Raw genomic sequence first — 25,608 nt, 5'->3', positions numbered from 1 at the left:
GCACAAATATTCATCTGTTCCCTTTGATGTACACTCCTGGAAATGGAAAAAAGAACACATTGACACCGGTGTGTCAGACCCACCATACTTGCTCCGGACACTGCGAGAGGGCTGTACAAGCAATGATGATACGTACGGCACAGCGGACACACCAGGAACCGCGGTGTTGGCCGTCGAATGGCGCTAGCTGCGCAGCATTTGTGCACCGCCGCCGTCAGTGTCAGCCAGTTTGCCGTGGCATACGGAGCTCCATCGCAGTCTTTAACACTGGTAGCATGCCGCGACAGCGTGGACGTGAATCGTATGTGCAGTTGACGGACTTTGAGCGAGGGCGTATAGTGGGCATGCGGGAGGCCGGGTGGACGTACCGCCGAATTGCTCAACACGTGGGGCATGAGGTGTCCACAGTACATCGATGTTGTCGCCAGTGGTCGGCGGAAGGTGCACGTGCCCGTCGACCTGGGACCGGACCGCAGCAACGCACGGATGCACGCCAAGACCGTAGGATCGTACGCAGTGCCGTAGGGGACCGCACCGCCACTTCCCAGCAAATTAGGGACACTGTAGCTCCTGGGGTATCGGCGAGGACCATTCGCAACCGTCTCCATGAAGCTGGGCTACGGTCCCGCACACCTTTAGGACATTTTCAGCTCACATCCCAACATCGTGCAGCCCGCCTCCAGTGGTGTCGCGATAGGCGTGAATGGAGGGATGAATGGAGACGTGTCGTCTTCAGCGATGAGAGTCGCTTCTGCCTTGGTGCCAATGATGGTCGTATGCGTGTTTGGCGCCGTGCAGGTGAGCGCCACAATCAGGACTGCATACGACCGAGGCACACAGGGCCACTACCCGGCTTCATGGTGTGGGGAGCGATCTCCTACACTGGCCGTACAGCTCTGGTGATCGTCGGGGGGACACTGAATAGTGCATGGTACATCCAAACCGTCATCGAACCCATCGTTCTACCATTCCTAGACCGGCAAGGGAACTTGCTGTTCCAACAGGACAATGCACGTCCGCATGTATCCCGTGCCACCCAACGTGCTCTAGAAGGTGTAAGTCAACTACCCTGGCCAGCAAGATCTCCGGATCTGTCCCCCATTGAGCATGTTTGGGACTGGATGAAGCGTCGTCTCACGCGGTCTGCACGTCCAGCACGAACGCTGGTCCAACTGAGGCGCCAGGTGGAAATGGCATGGCAAGCCGTTCCACAGGACTACATCCAGCATCTCTACGATCGTCTCCATGGGAGAATAGCAGCTTGCATTACTGCGAAAGGTGAATATACACTGTACTAGTGCCGACATTGTGCATGCTCTGTTGCCTGTGTGTATGTGCCTGTGGTTCTGTCAGTGTGATCATGTGATGTATCTGACCCCAGGAATGTGTCAATAAAGTTTCCCCTTCCTGGGACAATGAATTCACGGTGTTCTTATTTCAATTTCCAGGAGTGTAATTCAACGTCTGTCAGAGGCTAACGGTATTGATTTAATTGTAATTTCATTCGAGATGACTGTCTCAATGCAGGATCGCGCCCTGCTTGTAAAGCTGTATTAGAAGAATCATGACTGTGCACACGTCGCTCTGCAGAAGTTCCGGACACCGAAGGGTTTGAAAAAAGGCGTTGGTCCGATGACTGCCGTGAGTCTGGAGAAAATGATTCGCAAATTCGAAAAGACGGATTTTTTTTGTGGGCTACCTGACAGAGGGAGGAAACGAACTAATTTGACGTTAGTGGAAGCGATGGCCACAGCAGTGCAGGAAGAGACGAGTGGTAGTGCGCAAACGTTTTGTGCATGGAGAATTGCCCGAACATAGGACATAACCGAGAGCACGGTGCGCAAAATCCTACAGCTACAGATGATACAGCGCCTCAAAGCGACTCAGATCTACACAGTGATGAAGAGTGGAACGACGACTGTTCACATCTTATCAGTGAAGGGGACATGTCATTCAGTAAAAAGTGCTGCTTCAAAACATGTTTCCAGTGAAAGTTGCAATGAACTGCGCTACTTTTCAAAACTTTTTATGATGACACTTCCAGCATAATCGTAAATATTAGAAATAGGTATGCTACTCTAAACAGACCTTTGTATGGTGGAAATACCGGTACAACAAAAGAATGAAGTGCTATAAACATTATGGAGATACAGGCATTTATTGGATGCCTTACTGTTATTGGTATTCATGGACTTCCAGCACGGCCAAATTATTGGAGTTCAGATTCAATTCTAAGAGATAGTAAAAGGACAAAAAAAATTGATGAGAACATCCATCGTAACAACAACGAGTATCAGAAACCTCTAAGCCACCCTGAGTACAAGCTTCACAAACTGCGGCCTTTTCTAACAAACTTTTTAGAGAACTGGAAAGCAAATCACGCTCACTCCACTCTTCTGACTGTTGACGAGAGCATAACTGATTTCAAAGGCTTCGGTACGAAGCAGTAAATTCCGATGAAATCTTTCAAGGGAGGAAAAAGTGTGGTGTTTTCGCGATGTAGAGTCAGGATACGCAATGGATTTCGACATATACATTGGTAAATTGAAAGAAAATAGTAATGGTTACACACTAGGAGAAGAGCAGACCTAAAACTAACAGAATGCGTACATTATAAGGCTACATTTCTGGCATTTGGAAACTTCTATAAATCACCGTGGATGCTGTGTATATTGCTGAAGAAATAGATTTAATCCTGCTGACGGTCACCCAGTCAATCGCATAGGTCTCCCTTCTGTGATGGAAGATAATGTAGGTTATGAAGACGACGATTCCAGTTTCAAATAAAAGATGCAATCTCTGCTTTGAACTGCATGGACAACCGTGATGACACATAGCTGCATAGGGTTCAGTATTCACGAGACATCTACATCTATGTCTACTTTATTACTCTGCTATTCACATTTAAGTGCCTGGCAGAGGGTTCAGTGAACCACTTTCATGCTGTCTCTCTACCGTTCCACTCTCGAATGGCGCGCGAGAAAAACGTGTACTTAAATTTTTCTGTGCGAGCCCTGATTTCTATTATTTTATAGTGATGGCCATTTCTCCCTATGTAGATGGGTGCCAACAGAATGTTTTCTCAATCGGAGGAGAGAACTGGTGACTGAATTTCATGAGAAGGTCCTGTTGCAACAAAAAACGTCTTTGTTTTAATGATTGTCACTCCAGTTCACGTATCATGTCTGTGGCACTATCTCCCCTATTTCACGGTAATACAAAACGAGCTGCCCTTCTTTGTACTTTTTCGATGTCATCTGTCAGTCCAACCTGATGCGAATCCCACACCGCAAGGCAATACTCCAGAAAAGGGCGGACAAGAGTGTTGTAAGCAGTCTCTTCAGTAGACCTGTTGCATGTTCCAAGTGTTTTGCCAAAGAATCGTAGTCTTTGGCTTGCTCTACCCACAACATTATCTATGTGATCGTTCCAATTTAGGTTATTTGTGATTGTCATCCCTAAGTATTTAGCTGAACTTACAGCCTTCAGATATGTGTGACTTATCGCCTAATCGAAATTTAGTCAATTTCTTTTAGTACTCATGTGAATAACTTCACACTTTTCTTTATTCAGGGTCAATTGTCACTTTTCGTGCCACACAGATAAATTATCTAAATCATTTTGCAATAGTCACTCGCAAGAATGAAGAACTGACACAGTCATATGTATTCTGCCTCTTAGCCGTGTCTAATCATAACAAGATCATGGGTAGCGTTTACAGACTCGATCAACTGAGAGAAAGATATACCCTAGACAGACGTTATGTCAAATCGTGGCATATAATTCTGTACTTACTGACTGATCTCGCTGTAGTGAACAGCTTTTTGTTATGGAAGATTAACAAGCGCTCTATATCAAAGAAGGATCAGTTATCATTTCGTTTCAAAACAGCATGACAGCTCATTGCTAGATATGCTATTAGGAAATGTCCAGGCAAAATACCTTCATATCTTACAACAAAGGGAGTAGTTCCTCTGGACATCAGGCTATCACAGGTTGGAAACCATCGTCCTGATTTTCCTATCGTGGGAAGTACTTATCGTAGATAAAGGCTTTGCAGCAGTAAGCAGACGGAAAAACGCACTTACATGCACAGTTTGAAATGTCCCACTGTGCGCGGATCCATGTTTCCACCAATTTCATGGAAAATAATTTGTTTTCATTCAATGGTGTGTTATGTACAACTGTTTCTGTAATTTTATGAGAATATATCACTAACTACAACGGAGGTGTATCTGTTGACAGGCCAGACAAACGTGTGGTCCTGAAGAGGAGCAGCATCTTTTTCAATAGTTGCAGGGTCTATAGCCTGGATGACTGATCTGGTCTTGTAGCATTACCCAAAACGGCCATGCTGTGCTGGTACTGCTAACGGCTTAAAGCAAGGGGACACAACAGCCGTAATTTTTTCCGAGGGCATGCAACTTTACCGTATGTTTAAATGATGATGGCGTCCTCTTGGATAAAATACTCTGGAGGTAAAATTGTCTCCCATTTGGATCTGCAGCCCGAGGTTGCTCAGGAGGACGTCGTTATCAGGAGAAACAAAACTGGCGTTCTACGGATTGGAGCGTGGAATGCCAGATCCCTTAATCGGGCAGGTAAGTTAGAAAATTTAAAACGGAAAATGAATAGGATAAATTTATATATAGTGGGCAGGAGGAACAAGACTTTTGGTCAGGTGAATACAGGGTTATAAATACTAAATCAAATAAGGGTAATTCAGGAGTAGATTTAATAATGAATAAAAAATAGGAGCGCGGGTAAGCTACTACGAACAGCATAGTGAACGCATTATTGTAGCCAAGATAGACACAAAGCCCACGCCTACCACAATAGTACAAGTTTATATATACCAGCTAGCTCCGAAGATGATGAAGAGATTGAAGAAATGTATGATGAGACAAAAGGAATCATTCAGATACAGAGGGTAGACGAAAATTTAATAGTCATGGGGGACTGGAATTCGATATTAGGAAAAGGAAGAGAAGAAAAAGTATTAGGTGAATAAGGTATGGGGGTAAGGAATGCAAATGGAAGCCGCCTGGTAGAATTTTGCGCAGAGCATAACTTAATCATGGATAACACTTGGTTTAAGAATCATGGAAGAAGGTTCTATAGGTGGAAGAAGCCTGCAGACACTGGAAGGTTTCAGATAGATTATATAATGGTAAGACAGAGATTTAGTAACCAGGTTTTAATCGTAAGACATTTCCAGGGGCAGATGTGGACTCTGACCACAATCTATTGGTTATGAACTGTAGATTAAAACTGAAGAGCCGGCCTGTGTGGCCGAGTGGTTCTAGGCGCTTCAGTCTGGAACCGCGCGACCGCTACGGTCGCAGGTTCGAATCCTGCCTCAGGCGTGGATGTGTGTGATGTCCTTAGATTAGTTAGGTTTAAGTAGTTCTAATTTCTAGGGGACTGATGACCTCAGATGTTAAGTCCCATAGTGCTCAGTGCTCAGAGCCAAGACCTGAGTCGAAACAAGGCCCAGGGAGTAGACAACATTCCATTAGAACTATTGGTAGCCTTGGGAGAGCCAGCCCAGACAAAACTGGCGAGCAAGATGCATGAGACAGGCCAAGTACCTTCAAACTTCAAGAAGAATATAATAAATCCAATCCCAAAGAAAGCAGGTGTTGACAGGTGTGAAAATTCCCGAACTATCAGTTTAATAAGACATGACTGCAGAACACTAACACAAGTTCTTTACAGACGAATAGAAAAACTAATAGAAGCCGACCTTGGGAAAGATCAGTTTGGATTCCATAGAAATGTTGCAACACGTGAGGCAATACCGACTCTACGACTTATCTTAGAAGATAGGTTAAGGAAAGGCAAACCTACGTTTCTAGCATTTGTAGACTTAGCGAAAGCTTTTGAAAATGTTGACTTTAATACTCTCTTTCAGATTCTGAAAATGGCAAGGGTCAAATACAGGAACGAAAGGCTATTTACAATTTGTACAGAAACCAGATGGTAGATATAAGAGTCGAGGGGCATGGAAGGGAAGCAGTGGGTGGGAAGGGAGTGAGACAGGGTTGCAATCTATCCCCGATGTTATTCAATCTGTATACTGAGCAAGCAGTAAAGGAAACAAAAGCAAAATTTGGAGAAGGAATTAAAATCCATGGAGAAGAAATAAAAACCTTGAAGTTTTCCGAAGACATTGCAATTCTGTCAGACACAGCAAAGGACCTGGAAGAGCTATTGAACGGAGTGGACAGTGTCTTGAAAGGAGGATATAAGATGAACATCAACAAAAGGAAAACGAGGATAATGGAATGTAGTCGAATTAAATCAGGTGATACTGAGGGGATTAGATTAGGAAATGAGACAATTAAAGTACACTACTGCCCATGAAAATTGCTACACCACAAAGATGACGTGTTACAGGCGCGAAATTTAACCGACAGGAAGAAGATGCTGTGATACGCAAATGCTTAGCTTTTCAGAGCATTCACCCAAGTTTGGCGCTGGTGGCGACACCTACAACGTGCTGACATGAGGGAAGTTTCCAACCTATTTTTCATACACAAACAGCAGTTGACCGGCGTTGCCTGATGAAACGTTGTTGTGATAACTCGTGTAAGGTGGAGAAATGCATACCATCACGTTTCCGACTTTGATAAAGGTCGGATTGTAGCCTATTGCGATTGCGGTTTATCGTATCGCGACATTGCTGCTCGAGATCCAATGACTGATAGCTGAATATGGAATCGGTTGGTTCAGGAAGGTAATACGGAACGCCGTGCTGGATCACAACAGCCAGCCGAGATGACAGGCATCTTATCCGCATGGCTGTAACGGATCGTGCAACCAGGTTTCGATCCCTGAGTCAACAGATGGGGACGTTTGCAAGACAACAACCATCTGCACGAACAGTTCGACGACGTTTGCAGCTGCATGGACTATCAGCTAGGAGACCATGGCTGCGTTTACCCTTGACGCAGCATCACAGACAGGAGCGCCTGCGATGGTGTACTCAACGACGAACCTGGGTGCACGAATGGCAAAACGTCATTTCTTCGGATGAATCCAGGTTCTGTTTAGAGCATCATGATGGTCGCATCTGTGTTTGGCGACATCGCGGTGAACGCACATTGGAATCGTCTACTTGTCATCGCCATACTGGCGTATCACCCGGTGTGATGATATGAGATGCCATTGGTTACACATCTCGGTCACCTCTTGTTCGCAGTGACAGCACTTTGAACAGTGGATGTTGCATTTTAGATGTGTTACCACCCGTGGTTCTATCCTTTGATTCGATCCTTGCGATACCCTACATTTCAGCAGGATGTTGCACGACCGCATGTTGCAGGTCCCGTAGGGCCTTTCTGGATACAGAAAATGTTCTACTGCTGCCCTGGCCAGCACATTCTCCAGATCTCTCACCAACTGAAAACGTCTGGTCGATGGTGGCCAAGCAACTGGCTCGTCACAATACGCCAGTCGCTGCTCTTGATGCACTGTGGTATCGTGTTGAAGCTGCATGGGCAGCTGTGCCTGTGCATGCCATCCAAGCTCTCTTTGACTCAATGCCCAGGCGTATCAAGGCCGTTGTTACGGCCAGAGGTGGTGGTTCTGGGGACTGATTTCTCAGAATCTATGCACCCAAATTGCGTGCAAATGTAATCACATGTCAGTTCTAGTATATTTTTCCAATGAATACCCGTTTATCGTCTGCACTTCTTCTTGGTTTAGCAATTTTAATGACCAGTAGTGTATTAGAGTAGTTTTGCTATCTGGGGAGCAAAATAACTGACAATGGTCGAAGTAGAGAGGATATAAAATGTAGATAGGCAATGACAAGGAAAGCGTTTCTGAAGAAGAGAAATTTGTTAAAATCGAGTCTAGATTTAAGTGTCAGGAAGTCTTTTCTGAATGCGTTTATATGGAGTGTAGACATGTATAGAAGTGAAACATGGTCGATAAATAGTTTAAACAAAAGTAGAATAGAGGCTTTCGAAATGTGGTGCTACAGAGTTATGCTGAAGATTAAATGGATAGATCACGTAACTAACGAAGAGGTACTGAACAGAATTGTGGAGAAGAAGAATTTGAAGCACAACTTGTCTAGAAGAAGGGGTCTGTTTGTAGGGCGTGTTCTGAGGCAGTGTGGAGGGTAAAAATTGTAGAGGGAGACCAAGAGATGAATACACTAAGCAGATTAGAAGGATATAGGTTGCAGTAGTGCTTGGAGATGAAGAAGCTTGCACAGGATAGGGTAGCATGGAGAGCTGCATGAAACCATTCTCTGGACTGAATACCACAACAATAACAAGAACATATCACTAAATAATTTAAAAAATTAGATATTTTCATATAGCTTCATGGTGAAAAGTGCCAGAGGGAAAAATAATTCACACTTGCTGGTATGAGTCAAATGTAGATTGTAAACTAAAAACGAGTTGCAAAATCGTAATGCCTATTAACTACAATGTAACTTAATATCTAACTAAATTCAGTTTCCTTCCCTACTTGTTCGCCCAGGAAGGTTTGCGCCCTATGCACAATCATTGAGCAAACTGGACTGCTGCTATCACTTTGAAACTCATGAGTGGTTCTTTCTGTTGATTTCATGCGACTTTTTACAGTCACCTTCAGCAACCTTTGAAACTCATGAGTGGTTCTTGCTGTTGATTTCATGCGACTTCAGCAATGCTCTACGGGCCCTGTCCGCCATTACAGACGTCTTTCTGGTCTTAGTTTAGCCGTGGTTGTTAACTTCGCATTTCTACTTGGCAGTCACATCACCAGCAGTTGATTTGGACAGCTGTAGAAGGGTTGAAATGTCTCTGATGGATTTGATTCTTAAGTGGCTTCCAATGGCTGGTCCAGGTTTTAAGTCAGTGACCTCTCCTGACAGAATCAATCTACCGTTACTGATTGTCGACTAAAACATAATATTCCTTGTTCAATTTATACCCGCGGGTTCGCCTCTCCTGGCATCTAGTTGTCAGTTCTGCAACATATAGGGGTTCTCTGACGCTTTTAATCAGTTAGTGTATATGAAACGAGAATTAAAAGAAACAGAGTTTATTGTGTGATCATTACCATCATGTTCTTAAATTTGTCTCTCGTTTCCCTTTGACTATATTGCTCGTTTTGACATGATTACCATAATCTTTCCCAGCTTTTCAAGTGGTTTGACATATATTTTAACATTCAGAACGAATTTAGACACTAAACTGTGTGTCTGACCGGTACTCGCACCTAGGACCTTTGTCCTATGTTAGCAGCTGCTTTTCCAACTGAGCTGTCCAAGCACGACCCACGACCCGCCTTCACCGTTTAGGGGGGTAGGATATAGCTCTGGCAGAAGGACAGCTGTGAGTGTAGGTCGTGAGTCATACTTGGATAGCTCCTTTGGAAAAGGCTTCGCTCACGCAGGGCACAGGTTTATGGTTCGAAACCATGCATGTCTGGCACACAGGTTTAGTATGACAGGAAGTTTCATATTTTAGTATATGAGCAGCACGTTTGTTTCAAACTTAACATGGTCTTTCTGGACAATGTTGGTCTCTCTTGGGAGCAGAGGATGATTCAAACAACAAGTCAGGAAATATCGTCTTGAAATATTTGTCATTCAATGAGCTTTTTTTCGGCATGACTGCTGGTGACTTTTGCAGTTATTATTTTGTGAACGACGTCTAGATTGTCGTCAAAGTAGCTGTTACATTGCTTAAAAACCCAGAAAACTGCGTGCTCTCAAAAGTACACCGGTTTTGACAAACCCAATGAGCGTAAACGTAGGTACACAGCGCTTTAAATACACGTCATTTACTAACAGCACGGCTTTGACTTTTGAGACGAATTTCACGTTAAATTCTTATTAATGTAAACGCAAAAAGGAAGGAAAAAGTTAAAATTCCGTATTATTCATCATTTAAAGTTAGATCAAATCTTTTGTGGTATGTTACTGAATGGAACGTGCTTCTTGTAAATTCAATGATAGTCTGTTAGTACAAAATTCACTGTTAATTTTAAAGACCATTTTGGAGTATAACCTTTAAAGGAGATGATAATGGTATATACCGTTAAAGGCCGTTTATATAGAACGAGACTAGAAATAAGCCGAATTCAGAACACTGTGATACACCACTAATGAACATTTTGTCACTGTGATGACACTGATCCATTACGCACATTATCTGTTCTTTTAAATGTAATGTGTTCCTTTGATGAGGTGCCAAATAACTATTAACTACATTTTTAGGAGCATATTGGAAGAACTTTAAAAAATACATAATTATCAGTATATTCTACGGGCACTGAATGTTCAAGTTGTCATTATTTTGTCACCGACTTAAAAATGTGGATCTTCGGTGGAAAGTAAAGCTTGAAATTCATATATTATTTTGGCTTTTAACGGCGTCATAGAACCATATTTCATAACAAATAATACTGTTTAGAGTAAATGGTCTTATTGATTACACAAGTGTGTCTGGCAATTGCCAACTAGATGTTATCAAAAGACATAGTTATTATACTTACACCGTAAAGAATTCGAAGGCAGCTATGCTCGTAGCCATTCCAATCGATTTTGCAGCATTCTGTAAAGACACAAAATTGCTTCTTAAAACGTTATCAGGATATATTATTAGAGCTCTTAGCAGTACAGTAATAGCTTACGATTAGACATTAGACGTCTATGTAGAAAGCATACGATTAGACGTCCATGTAGAAAGATACAAATATGTTTTCACGGAAACTTCGTGGTGTACTGTTGAAGAATATCGCGTTGTACGGACTCTTAGTCAGCAAAGGCGCGAGGATCTTTAGTCTCAGGTATTGCAGTATATCACAAAGATTGTTTACTACCTGATACAGCTACGATTATCACTTAGCTAATCTGTGTTACGAGATCAGTTTTAGCATCACAGTATTCCTTTTTACTTCATGATTTGACAGGCACATAACGGTCTCTGTCCCTGTATTCATTCCAAAAAACTGATTGACAGCTGTAGAACAAGAGTGTGGGAATCAATTTCAGGCTACCATTTTATTGTTAATAAGAGTTCCCTTAATTATATTAATTGTTAATAATTCAATAAAACTGCCCAACAGATTTTTTTGTTGATTAATTGTCGCGTAAATTCAGAGTGGTGCTACCGACGACATTAAGCACTAAACCGAGAATGCAAACTCTCTGAATTACACTCAGGTGACAAAAGTCACGGGGTATCCCCTAATGTCGTGTCGGACCTCCTTTTGCTCGGCGTAGTGCAGCAGCTCGATGTGGCATCGACTCAACAAGTCGTTGGAAGTACCCTGCAGATATATTGAGCCATGCTGTCTCTACAGCTTTCCATAGTCGCGAAATTGTTGTCGCTGCATGATTTTGTGCACCAAAAAAATGGCTCTGAGCACTATGCGACTTAACGTCTGAGGTCATCAGTCGCCTAGAACTTAGAACTAATTAAACCTAACGACATCACACACATCCATGCCCGTGTCAGGATTCGAACCTGCGACCGTAGAGATCGCCTGGCTCCAGACTGTAGCGCCCAGTACCGCGGGGCCACTCCGGCCGGCTTTGTTCACCAACTGACCTCTTGATTATGTTCCATAAATGTTTGATGGGATTCATGCCGGATGATCTAGCTGCCCAAATCATTCGTTAGAACTGTCCAGAATGTTCTACAGACCAATCGCGAGCGACTGTGGGCAGTGACATAGCGCATTGTCATCCATAAAAATGCCATCGTTATTTAGGAACATGAAATCCATGAATGGCTGCAAACGGTCTCTAAGTAGGCAAACACAGCGATTTCCAGTCAATGACTGGACTGTTTCAGTTGAAACGTAGAACCCATTCCATTCCATGTAAACACAGCCCACACTTTAATGGAGCCTCCACCAGCTCACACAGTGCCTTGCTGATAATTTGGTTCCATGGCTTCATGGCGTCTGCGCAGCGCTCGTACCCTGTAATCAGCTCTTAGCAACTGAAATCGGGACTCATTTGTCGAGGCCAAGGTTTTCCAGTCGCCTATGGTCCAACCGATATGGTCACGAACCCAGGAGAGGTGCTGCAGGGGATGTCGCTCTGTCAGCAAAGGCATTTGCGTCGGTCTTCTGCTACCATAGACTTTCAACGCCTAGTTTCAACTCCACTATCCTGACGGATACGTTCGTCGTACATCGCACATTGATATCTGCGGCTATTTCACGCACTATTGCTTGTCTGTTAGCACTGACAATTCTACGCAAACGCCATGGCATTCAGTCTTGAAGTGAAGGCTGTTGGTCACCGCGGTGTCCGTGGCGAGAGGCAATGCCTGAAATTTGATATTCTATAAATACTCTTGACACTATGGATCTCGGAATACTGAATTCCCTAACAATTTCCCAAAGGGATGTCCCAATCGTCTTGCTCCAACTATCAACCCACTTTTTCTTCAGATAAATCACCTGTGTACAAATGACAACTCCGCCAATGCAGTGCCTTTTTGTATTTCGCGTACGCGATACTACCGCCATCTGTATATGTGCGCATCCGTATCGCGTGACTTCTGCAGCCTCAACATATTTACAGAGGGCTACGCACACGAGGACATATCGTAGTGTTCCGTCCCGGTCGATTATATAACTGCAGTCGCTTGCTCGCCTGACCCCAACAAACGCGAGAGATTCGCCAAGCATTGTCAACCTGTGTTACAAATTCACTATGTCGAGAAGTTCTGCTGTGGAAAATGAACTGCAGTGTTTAGCCGAAATGACAGTTGATTTCCGTATCCTCTAAATGCTTACAAAGAATAAATTAAAAAAAAACAGGAATTGGAATTAACTGAACTTCTTGGGAAATGTAGGTTACTTTACAGAATATATTACATTTTTCACATACGGAATGTGGGTTGTGTACATCTTTCCAGAATGCAAAAACAATTCGTTTTTCATTTATTAGGCCTCAGTTTTATTTTCGTTGATAAGTGTTACAGTTTAACTGTTCGTATTCAGATACTTTGTTTGAAAACTCGATGTGTCTACAGAAATGTTTCAGAAACAGCACTGCTGATTGCTGTAATTGTTGCAAATTGTATGAGGAAGAGAAACGTACACAGAAATCGCGAGGAGTTCGACTAGAGATGTATACTAGATATGCCCTGAACATTTAAATTAAAATCTCCTCTTAATATTACGGTTCGTCATCCCGTTTAGGAGATAAAATCTTCAATAATGTGTCCAGTTGTTTCATAAATCATCAGATGGAATCCAGTGTATAGTGAATTCTGTTCAATACTACCTCTACAACAGAGGCTTCAAAATATTAGTCACTGCAAAATCGGAAGGTGTACTTTGTATTACTCATTAATTTAAATATCAACTGCGGCCCTGGTTCTTGAACGCTGAATAAAAATAAATTATAACACGAATTTCTTACTTAACGTGGACAAAACACCATCATTCTTAATAACCAGAAAAATAAGTCACAGCCATGCAGCCATACTGCCACACATCGCTTATCATTCATCAGATGATACGAATATTCCATGCGATGAGCGATCTACCGCTGTCATCCACAATTTGTTCACACACGTGCGATCTCCGGAGATAGTACGACCTGGCGACGGATCACTGCTATCCCTCGCTCGTGTGTCGGGCCCTTCAGAGTCTAATGTTCCTGGCTCATTACTTTTTGCAAGGTGATACAGCTGTAGTACAGTACTAGTGAGGAGCAAGAGATGCACTTCACTTCAGGAGTTTAGGGAGTGGATGATTTGCTGTAATTTAGCAGTATATTTGTAAGTACACTTCTGATTAGCGTTGAGATTTATAGAGCTATACGGACACATGTCTAGAGACCGTGAACGTGCTGAAGCCTGTTCCCAATGCACAGTGGCAACTGATGTGTAGTACCTTCCACGTACCTTGTAAGTCGTATTGTGTCCGTATACAAGGTGCACTGGTTTGCGTCACTTAAGGAAGAAAGTAACTTCCACGTGCCAAGTAACACAGCTCGATGAATCTTGGACCATTCGCAGAAAGAACTGCTACGTTACAGTACAATATAGTACAGTACTGTGTAGTAATGCAACTGAGAGGAATACGCGGTGAGACGAACAGAAAAGACACCTCCATTTAAATACAATAATTGCGCTGAAGTTACCTCGATTCATAATGGTACCCAGCATGTTACTCAAGTCGAGACATGTACTTTAAAAGGGAGTGTTATCACCACCGGCGACATTGCGTTCTCTGTAACATCGTACCATGCTGGCCACAAAGTTGGCAAGGAGTTCTTGTGGTAGAACGTTCCATTTCTGCAGCAAAACCGTCAAAAAATGGTACAAATGACTCTGAGCACTATGGGACTTAACATCTCAGGTCATCAGTCCCCTAGAACTTAGAACTACTTAAATCTAAATAACCCAAGGGCATCACAGACATCCATGCCCGAGGCAGGGTTCGAACCTGCGACCGTAGAGGTCCCGCGGTTCCAGACTACAGTGCCTAGAACCGCTCGGTCACACCAACCGGTGCAAAACCGTCATTTTCGACAATATTACTCGGTGCATTACGTGTTCTCTCACAATATGAAAGTACGTCCAGCATTGTCGAACAGGATCGTTTTGGTGGTCCAGGTGTTATCTTTTGGGGAGGCGCAATGTTGCGTGGGCGTACTTGCCTCCAAATCTTCGTACATGGCACGCTCATTGGCCAACGCTATTGTGACACCGTACTCCTCCCCTGTGTGCGTCTTTTCAGGAATGAGTTAGCCCACGTAGAAATCTTATAACGGGACGATAGTCTTCGAATTGACTGGGCTGCCCGTTTCTCCGCGACTTAAATCCTAGCCAGCACGTGTGGAATGCGGTGGGGATGCGTATACAAGAACTCGTTATCCAACCTTATGGCTAGCGTGAGAACACTTTGAAGAGCACACATTGCCTTCCGTGGTGCTAACACACACTATTACGAACGATGTCCCACCTTTTATAATATCAAGGAAACCATCACGAATCACGGTGACTTCAGTGTAATTATTGTCTTTGAATAAAACTGTGATTTCTCTTCGGCATAGTGCGTATTTCTTTCAGCCACCTGTTGTACTATACTGTAGTAGTTCGGCCGGCCGTTGTGACCGAGCGGTTTTAGGCGCTTCAGTCGGAACCGCGCGACCGCTACGGTGGCAGGTTCGAATCCTGCCTCGGGCATGGATGTGTGTGAAGTCCTTAGGTTGGTTAGGTTTAAGTAGTTTTAAGTTCTAGGGGACTGATGACCTCAGCTGTTAAGTCCCATAGTGTTCAGAGCCATTTGAACCATTTTTTTTTGTAGTTCTTTCTATGTCTGGTACAAGTTTCGTAGAGTAATGTTATTTGACGACAGTACACCATGCGAAAATTACTTTTGTCAATACGTTTTGCATACCTGGGTATATCCAGAGCGAGTAAATATCACGAGGCGCGGTTTACGTCAATTTATAGAGGACCACGTGACGATTTTATGACGTATATAATTAATTTTTAGTGGCTATAATGGCCGAATTATGTCTCCGGCTTTGTTTTTCTTACTTTTTTTCACCTAACTACACATCTTTACGTGCAAGTGGTAGGGGCCTAAGAGCGAATATACCATGATGTCCCACAACAAATTCTGCATTTTTTTCAACCGGGATTGGCCGAGAAAAGGATGTGTCGCATTACTTATTGAACGCTCCTCGTAGATCCAGGACACATGAACCCTCAAAGCTACTTCGACGAGGATTTCAGTGGTGTAACATATGCGCAACTTGATAAAATAGTACAAGATATCAATATTGCAAACGACTGTCCCCATACCACGTATGCTGCACTGCAGCAAATATAAGCAAACACGTAACTTAGTTACAGCTGTGAATATTATTATGACTGTCACATGAAGTGTTGTTGTTGAGGCTACAGGGCCCAATACAGCTACGGTTATAAGCGCTCAAATCATGACAAATTTCTACGGAACGAAGTCCTTGGTTCCAGAAGTTAGCTGACACACAGGAGCCTGAACGACCTTAGTGGGTGGGTAAAACTATAATAAGTAATGATAGTGAGCTTGGAACACTACTCAAAAAGAAACAAAAATTGTGGAAAGGTAAAATGGACGATTACAACTGCCATCCTTTTCGTGAGAGACCGTTCGGTAAGAGTTTCCAGGACAGCCGGTGACCGCAGTCAAAAATTAAATCTCCTTCACCACGCTGATAGGGTGAATAAGGCGTTCTGAACCCTGCTAAAAGTTAGTATAGCTAATATGACGAACACACAATAAAACTTACGGGATTAAAATTCTATAACTGGGTTAGAAAGTGATGCACCGTATATCGTTCGCTACAGTGAGAGCAAAGTGGTGAGGGATAGTCGCTTGACAGACGAATGACGATGGCTGAAAAGACGTTTCCCTATACGTGACGCAGTTGAAATCATCTCCTCCTAGCGAGTTTACAAAAGTCACCCAAACGGTAAGGAGTGGTTTAGTCTCCCTGAGCTTGCTCCCACGGAGACGGCCCGATTGACAATGTTTCTACGGGCTGTAACATTGAGACCGTCCGAAGGCACATAAGTTCTAAAAGTCCTGGGTAGCAGAGTTGCAGCTTTGGCGGCATAATGAGCAATCTTGTTCCCCAACAAGGACCCCGCACAGGAGAGTACTAAGGAAATCAGACCATACAACACATTAGAGATTCCGTCTCGCTTTGTTGTGCAAGGTACAAGGGCAAACAGCTCAAAATGTTGACTATGAGCACTGATTTTCTTGTTTATCTAGCGTCCCGCATTGGCACAGGGTCGGATCCCTTTACTTTTATATTTAACTTCACCGTAATCATTACCTATAGGGTTGGAGAACAGACGCTTAGACGCTGCCAGGTCACACAATTTGGATGAATGAAATAACAATAACGAAAACTGCAGTCTTGACAAGCATGATTGACCGCCTCTAAAGGACTGTTGAAGCTGCTAGACGCTAGATCGGTTTTCAGCTGGCGCAGGCATACCAAAAGACAGATGTTTGAACGCGTGTACCAGCAATGTGAAGGCTTGTACGAGTAAACGTCAGTTGTGAAGCCGTCTTCGTAGAGTCATATGTCAATCGACATGAAGCGAATCAGCCGCAAATACTAGAAATGTTTTTGAGTATATGAAAGCCTATCCCGGTAAGCAAAAGACGGATATTGCATATGTTTTACTTATAACAAAGTAAAGTGCTACTGACTCTGCGATAGACAAACATGCAATTGTTAAAAAAATACATTTTCGCAGAACCAACCTCAGGAGGGAAAAAATTCGAGGAGTTTATTAATCCGCGGCAGAAACTGATGAACGTTACAAGTTAACACCCGCGTGTTACAGTTTTGAAGAGAAATGTGTTGAATTCGACATGGACCCTTCAGCTTGCGAGGAATCACAAAGCTACTTCCACTCTTTTGTGTGGTGTTATAGATTCTCCAATGATTTTAGCCGTCTTTTTAATAAAAAATTTTGCGAGTAATAGGAGGTTCAGATATGTTTATTTGTCCTGAAGCAGTGATTTATTACGTGCGTTAAAAAACAGCTCCTGACATTAACTGTACGAATTTTATCCCAATAATGCATCATGACGTTATGCAACAAACTTTTATTTCTAAGCAGTGAAATTTCTTCTGAAGCGAAGGTATTGGGAGGCACAACTCGCGATCATTAGCGTCATCGCTAATCTGCTGAACTTGTAGCATGTCACTGTTTATGGTTCAAACCACTGCGTATAGATATCTCAGGAGTGAACATTCGGATGAGCGGAAGAGGATTTTTGTCATAAACTTTCATTGCCTCGTAGGCTATGTGACCTTATTATGCGTAAGTCTTCTGATAAAAGTACTGTATAATTTGAATATTTATATTTCGCCAGTAGACCTACACACAAATTCCGTTCAACGGCGCCGTAGAATTTGTACAAACATTTGGTAGGGGCTGAATAATTTGCATTCGGTAGCTAAAATGAATTTGCTTCATTAAGCTATGAAGAGAAAATCATAAAGACATTTCAATTGTGTGACAACTCAGATGTTGTTATTTTTTGCTGTGGAAAATAGGGAATAATTACTGCAATTTTTTATGTCCTGATGTGTACTTGATCGCTAACTCGATGTTTTAATAAATTATGCTGCGAGTCATTACTAATGGCTTCATAGTATGCCAGTACACTTACGGCGTAAACAAAACCTAGTTACTATGGTATGCAGCATATCAGCGATTTATGCTATACACACATCCATTATTTTTTCTCAGTTTTACTTTCATCATGTTGCTCTACTTCATGGGCCAGCACACAATAATATTCAGTCTTTAACTTACTTATTTGACGCATTTTATGCAGGAGTGCATACTACATTACAGAATAAATATCTTATGAATACATACACAACAGAACTAAACAACAACAAAATCTTTCTCCTACGCTGACGTTCAGACATAGAAATAAAGTTCGCTGATTTCCCCAACGTTAAAATCGTGCCTTGCAAAATTTGTTTTATTTCTGAGGTGAAATATGTTAAGTGAAGGGTCTTAGTGGCAGCAATAAAGGATAGTGTACAGAACGATACCGATGAAGGAGTTAGATGCATATATCATAACTAACATTTTGTGCATGGATAACACAGGAGCTGAAGACGGGCGTAGCAAAGCAAAAGTAGAAATACGGAATTCAATTTTCAAACGTTCCTGGAAGACAAAGCTGCACCGTCCCAGTGTACTCCTCCACCTGCTTTACGAAAAGGAGTGAGGTAGATATTAGAGTCAGTGATTGTTGAGAAAGAACGAAAATCGCTAAAATTAATCACCACGGTATCTCTGTTAGAATCTATACAGAATTTGAGTGGGAGTTATACCCCATTTTAACTATAATCTGCTGTAGACCCCTTGTGCATAATACTGTGCCCAGTTATCGGGAAAAACTTCAGGTCACACCAGTCAACGAGGAGAGTATCAGAAGTGATTTTAAAAAAAATAATGTCCAATCTAATCGACGTCCATGGACCCTGGAAGATATTCTGACCTCCTACATATTGAGGTACCTAGAACGGAACGACCTCCTCTGTGCCAACCATCATTGCTTTCGAAAACATCGATCATGTGAAACAACTTGCGCTTTTGTAACACGACATTGTGAAAGATAGGGATTAAGGAAATCAGATTGCTGTGCTATCAACTTCAGAAAAGCATCTGACTCGATACCACACCAACGGTTATTACGGTTGTACGGTATAGGGTCTCAAATACTATTTGTAACTGAGTTGAATATTTATTCGCAAATAGTGTGCACCATGTTATCTTGGAGGGAGAACCACCATCAGAAGTAGAAGTACTTCAGACTTTCTCCAGGGAGTTAGAAGATAACATTATTGTTAACAATTCTAATATATATTTCCTTAACATTTACATTTTGATGGCATAATAACGAATTTATAGCGTTAGCGGAAGTTATTGCTATAAAAGCATGAGTTAACATTAGTTTGCTGTATCTAAGGTGTATTCTATAACAAATGCAGATAATACTGATAAATTAAATAATGGGGGAATGCCTGAAATACATAGTGCATATATGAAACATTCAGCTGCACAACATGGAGGATTACCAAAAGGAACAACGAGGAACAGAAGAAACAAACCAACTGAGGCGAAAACTGTTTTAAGAAGAAAGATGGTCTAAGACGTTTACGATTCTCAAACTCCGACTACAGCGCTGTAGAAAAAAATTCCAAAAAGGCAGATGGAAGTGGAGCCTAGTTTCCATTGGGAATGAGGTGCTTTATCCACTGAGTGGAAATATTCTTGGAATGAGGATTCAGCCAACATGGCTGAGACGGAGTTGGTTTGTCTGTAAAACGTCTTGTAAGTTTAGAATGTCATTATATCGCTAGTACAGACAGATTCATTTTGTGAGTGCTGTGGGTTTGGTATACTCTTTTGGTAGACATCATAACAGTCTAGGCTTTTAGCCTTGAAGAACAAAGTGAAGGAACGTTTCGTGTCTTTGCAACAAGTGTCACAGCTCAAATCAAACTATTTTTTGATCTCTGACAGCCACTGCCAGTTTTCGGCTTTATGAGGCATACCGAGCCTGTAAGATGGTTGCGTATGACTTGATAGTGACACGCCTTTTAAATTGTCCCGAAAATACGGAATTTATCGAAAAGTGACTACACCACCCACTTTTTTATTATATTTATCTCTTTCTTTTACTGAATTTTTCAGGCTATCACATAACTTCACTTACTGGTAATACCTTGACGTTAGTGTAGCACATTTTATCTGCAAGCTCCCACAACATTACAGAATAAGTGCGCTACATAAGATGCAAATGATGACTCGGGCTGCATTACAGATCAAAGTGTTACCACAAGCTTTATTTCCCAGTCACATTCGTTGTCTTCGGCAACTTACAACCAAATTATCACCTAACAAAGGCCTCAGGCGACGATACAGTTTGGTCTGTCGCCACAACCAAGATTTCAGAGGGTCCACTACCGCCATATGCACCAGTTGCCCCTTGCAAAATTTTTTTTTGCTCTTTCATTGTCGTCTGCTGAGTCGTAGACCAATGTCAGACTCAAAGGAAGTGGAAAATAAGACACGCACGAATGAGTTAGCTGACATCTTAGATACTAATATTTTATACCTGTCAGTCAAATGGTGAAGGCAATAAGTTAAATCATTAGACTGTGTTCGTTTTGTTTCCCTGATTTCTGTTCCCCATTATTATGATACACATTCAATTCCATGATTTCTTATTGACTTATCTGCGAAACGGAATATACAGCTTAGGTCTTAGGAAGCCAGTGTTATAAAAATGAACAAATGAAACGTTCTATATCAGAAATGTTCTCTGAAATTTCACCCCATACAACTTTTCGTACTTTCCAGCTTTTATTCTCAGATCTATTTTACACACACACACACACACACACACACACACACACGCACGCACACACACACACCGTTTTAATTTTCTGCTGTGGAAAACATTCTCTCACATAAGAGCGAAATTTTCTACAAATGTTTTGCTTTTGAATAAAACACAAAAATATTTCCTGATGTTACGGAGTATCACATGGTAAGTATATTCCAGTTTATAAACAAAAAATCTACCCTTATATAACACAGTTGTCAACTATCAGAAATGAATCAAGATGGGAAAAGTCTAATTCCTATATAGTCACCTTAGTGATTCGCTATAAAAATATTTTGAATGCCTTTTATATGTGAACACCAATGAAATTCACTATTAGAAATGACTGCTGCAGATGGCCTATGTCTTTTCTCAAAAAGCATACACATTTTGCGCAAACGGCAGCAGACTTGAAACATTTATCCAAAATTCATTATTCACATTACATGAACATAATCAAGAACATAGTCTTTTTTCTCCTCTCCCGTATTGCTTTTTGTATCCTTTGCAACAACACCAATTCGGGTCTAGAGGAATGTTCGAAACTAGCCGTTGGCTGTGACGTAATGTCTGCTGTGATGCCAAGTTTTGGTGCATATTTTAAAATGAGTTACTGTGTAGCCTTACATTCTATCGATCGTAATGTCGTTGGGTTATACAGAAAGTAATTTGTGATTCTTGAGTTTCTCCCGGCGTATTTGATAATCAAAATATCCACGGGTGTACTGCCGGTCTATAGTGTCCAACGGACACAGCTTTTATTCTATAGACCGGCAGTACACCCGTGGATATTTTGATTAGAAAGTAATTTGTTAATTTTTGCGCGATATTTCAAATTGCAAGTAGTAATAGCAATTGAGTATACGCCGAAGAGGAGGTGAAGTGAAAAAAGACAGATGTATTTTTTGGAATTACTGAAGAAGTTCCGAATTTGCGAGAGAGTGGTTACATCGTGAGTCAGAAGAACAACTTAATGTCACGCTAATGGACTGGTGTAGCCCGACGTCTAGGTCAGGATGGAATGTACGGTGCCTAGCTCATCTGTGTCGTATTGCGTAATATATGATGCTTTTCGCAATATCCTACTTTTATTTACGAGTTTGCCGAATATTTGGACTATGGGCTCAATTACGAGTTATTTGTAGAAAACTGCAGCTGACATTATCTACGCATGAGCACTGTTGTCAGTGACTGGCAACATACTAATTATCAATTTGTTCGTTGTGATGCTTGTCTGACTTAGTTCCGAATATGATTCGATTTACGAGGAATTATTTATTAGAGACATTTCTCTGTTTCCGAGTGTAATACGGGCTACGCTTTTTCGGGAAGCAAATGTTATATCCGCGAATCATGGGAGCCATTATCAACAGTAGCTGACTTTGGAAAAGTAGCCGAGAATGAAAGTGTACTTCTAGTTTATTTTTTTGTATGATAGTTTCGATTCTTCGTTTAGTAACATTGTTTTATTTTCAGTTACATTGGATGTATTTTTAGAAAATTAACCTGTATTTCTTACTTTGGTAGTTTCTGGCGTTTTTAACAGATACCGGTAGTTATAGTTCTCGGTTATGATTCGATTTAGTGTCCAACAGCTCATCTACAGTATTTGTAAATTCGTAACGACATTATATATAGTAAGTGGAAAGTGGAAACAGTCGAATAATTTCCATTTTTACGGGAATCATTTCTTTACACTTCATATTTTACGTTCTGATGTCCATTATAGCGGTATAGAGTGTTTATACGATAGGGTGTACTCGATTCCTTTTTCGTTATAAAAACCATTTCTATCATTACAGTATACGTAATCTGAAGTGCTTGTTTTGTGATGGTGTTAAATTTTTTACTCGCCGTTCCTGTCTATTAAGTTAAAAAATCCGCTTCGATACGACGCCACATTGGGCATAATATTTACGACGTTTGTCGCATGTTTTTTCCGTCACTCACCAAAGCCAACGACTCGTATCGAAGACGTCTCTTTCTCCCAGTAATTCGTCACTGCTATTACGAACAAAGCCACTGTAAAAATGAAGCAAACACATCTCATATTACAGTTTCGAACTCTGCAGAAAGAATAGGCAAACAGCCTTAAGCCGAAAGAACGTGACATTCCCTGTTGATAACATGCGCAGAACGCAATGCTTACTCGACAGATATTTTTACTCTATAGCTGTATCATTTCATCATTGTAAGCATTGTAGATTTGTTCCGCTCTAACTACGTATAAAATAAAGCCATGCACAAACCAAAGACGAAGGCGATGCGTGATGCGAGTAACATCAATATATTGGCAACAATACTGTTCCAAAGAATGAATGTATTATTAAGAGTAGAGCAGTGACCGATAAGAAAAATTAATTAATAGTAATAGAAAGGTTTTACACAAACTCTCGAAAAACTTGTACCGAATGTTAAAATCGCTTTCTCAATTGCGAATCAAACTCCCTTGCGCCATTCGCACGTGTTTCTGATCCCATTCAACGAATGTTGGTAGCTTCAATAAAAGCTGGCATCATAATTGCATAAAAAAACTTAAATATGAACGGAAGACGGGAATATGCCAACTCGGAAGAGGGAAACTTAAAGAATGTACTTTTAAAGATTATTTCAAGTTGCATATACTGTACCGTATTCAGAATAACAGACATAAAAAAAATCAGCAAATATTGGTTGGGTATACAGACAGATCTGAAGCGTAATCTCACGTCTGACTTCACTCTCGGCAACATTTTCTCTGTATGTATTGGACATGATTAAGACTACTTTTGAACACTGCTTCCAAGTTGGTTTGGCCAATTTTATTTCAGTCGGAACGCGTAGCTGCTAACATCGTCGAACAATTCATTAAAATTGCAACATTCAGTGAAAAACGATGCATTACATAATGGGGAATAGGAGCACGGCAAATACGATACCGTACAAATACGAAGGACACCGCTGAGGAATGGGGGAGACGTGCGTCAAAGCTAATTCAAGATTCTTGCTTGTAGGAATGAACATATTCTGCAGATGTCTACACATTCGACACTGGATACTCAATATCTATTTCGAAATGCTTTACGACGGTGTTAAGTGCTTCGAAAGTAAGTTAAGTAGTGATTTTCGACTTACCCATAGAGCCCACATGCTGACTATATTAACGCGTCTGTCACTTCCTGAAAAGATATTTGTTTCTACGTTGCCTTGGAAACGATGCTTCTGACAAATGCCTGCACATTCACTGAATGACGCATTGCAGTTTACACTACTGATGGCGTCATGGGGGTAAGGTGTAGTTCAGCGACTTTTAACGTTTGTTGAGTCCACATTATTGTTGCGAGAACTATTTTTCTGCAAAGATGCATTGTTAGCGCAATAGCAGGGATATGGAAACGTACGATTCAGCTAGTTGTGAACATTCTGAAAATGGGTTATAGAGCATTTAAACTTATGCTGCAATCTAAAAGCGCACGAGGCAGGTATATGTGCACTTACCGGCTAACGAAAACACATTACAGTTAGTATAAACTTCCTCTGGCGAAACTGAAATGTTTCGATATGATAATGAAATAAATTTCTGTTGAGGCGAAGGTGGTATATTAACAACATTGTTCCGTGCAACAAGCTTCTGTAGCGATAGGTATACTACCAACTTGTCAGCATAAAGGAAGTGGTTCTAAATATGTCTTACCGGAAAAAAAGCTTGAATGCAAAGCTGTTAATAAACTAATTTCAGTTGTACTGATGTGCTATTTTAATTATATAATTAAAGTGATTAGATGCTGCTGCGGCATATAAAGGCATGGTGTATTAATAATGCATTAAAACGAGTTTATAATAGATACTCATCTTCTTTAGAATCTGAAACACATTTATTCCTTGGCTTAAATTAGCTGATAAAATATCTAATAGGCCTACTTACCATAAATTTACCGCTTCTTGAAACACAGATAAAGCCTATCGAGAAATTCGGACTGAGCGTGGCGGGCGCGGTGGTGAGGGGTGGGTTAAGAGATTTGAGTAAAATTTACTTTACTTTAAGACCGAAAGATAAAAAAATAAGATCATAAACATATTTTTAGATTTCAATACCAAGAAAGATGGATTAAGTAAGAAAGACAATGTCATCAACGTACTAGCTGCAAGAATGTATATAAATGGATTTAATCCTCCTATGTTTCCGCGGAGTCCTTCTAAAGAACAGTTTTGTGGATAGGTGCGAGCAAGAAACTCCTGCTCAGAATGCCAGCGTGATACAGTTTCTTCTCTCGTTTTAGTTCGGAAATGGGACCGGAAGGTGACGTCCAACAGCAATACTTCCGTCCTGTGAAATCGAGTTTCAGCCGGGACGTAGGTCGATAGTCTGGCTGCTTATGATCGCATTTCGGCAGATATCCTGAGGCAGTTTCCTTGTAGGCCAGGACATCTTCCAGTGCTAGCAAGCCCAACACTCTGACCACCTTACAGAGATGACTTGGAGAGGCGTCCCTCCCTAATAAGACGTCGTCATCCAAGGGTCGCTGAACCCTAATTATCGTTCCTCGAACAGTCGTTATAATGTTATGCAGGAAAATGGAACCGCCAAACCGACTCGATAGTTGAAAATACATTGTGTGTGTGTTTAAAACTGTCTTTAGAGTCCTGTACTTGCACAGAATCATTACATGCTGGTTATTATTAATCTTGTCATTTTGATCTTCAACATTTTCTTCGCACTCT

The 25,608-nt window shown here is 41.6% G+C and overlaps 1 protein-coding gene across 1 annotated transcript in view; it reads right to left on the bottom strand.

The window, feature by feature from the left end:
* The window catches only part of LOC126270221 (uncharacterized), a 70,111-nt gene extending 46,032 nt beyond the window's left edge, over nt 1–24,079 (bottom strand). Inside the window, exons 1-2 of the mRNA XM_049974058.1 lie at nt 24,022–24,079; nt 10,506–10,562 (exon numbers count right to left, since the gene is read on the bottom strand). Of these exons, the coding sequence (XP_049830015.1) occupies nt 10,506–10,562; nt 24,022–24,025 (61 nt within the window). The 5' untranslated portion in view covers nt 24,026–24,079. The remainder of the gene's footprint in view (nt 1–10,505; nt 10,563–24,021) is intronic.
* Between the last annotated feature and the right edge of the window lie 1,529 nt (nt 24,080–25,608).

The sequence above is a fragment of the Schistocerca gregaria genome, chromosome 1 (assembly GCF_023897955.1).
Source record: "Schistocerca gregaria isolate iqSchGreg1 chromosome 1, iqSchGreg1.2, whole genome shotgun sequence".
Taxonomy (NCBI): Eukaryota; Metazoa; Arthropoda; class Insecta; order Orthoptera; family Acrididae; genus Schistocerca; species Schistocerca gregaria.
Note: the sequence above shows the minus strand (reverse complement) of the source record. Positions and strands in the feature narration are given on the sequence as shown.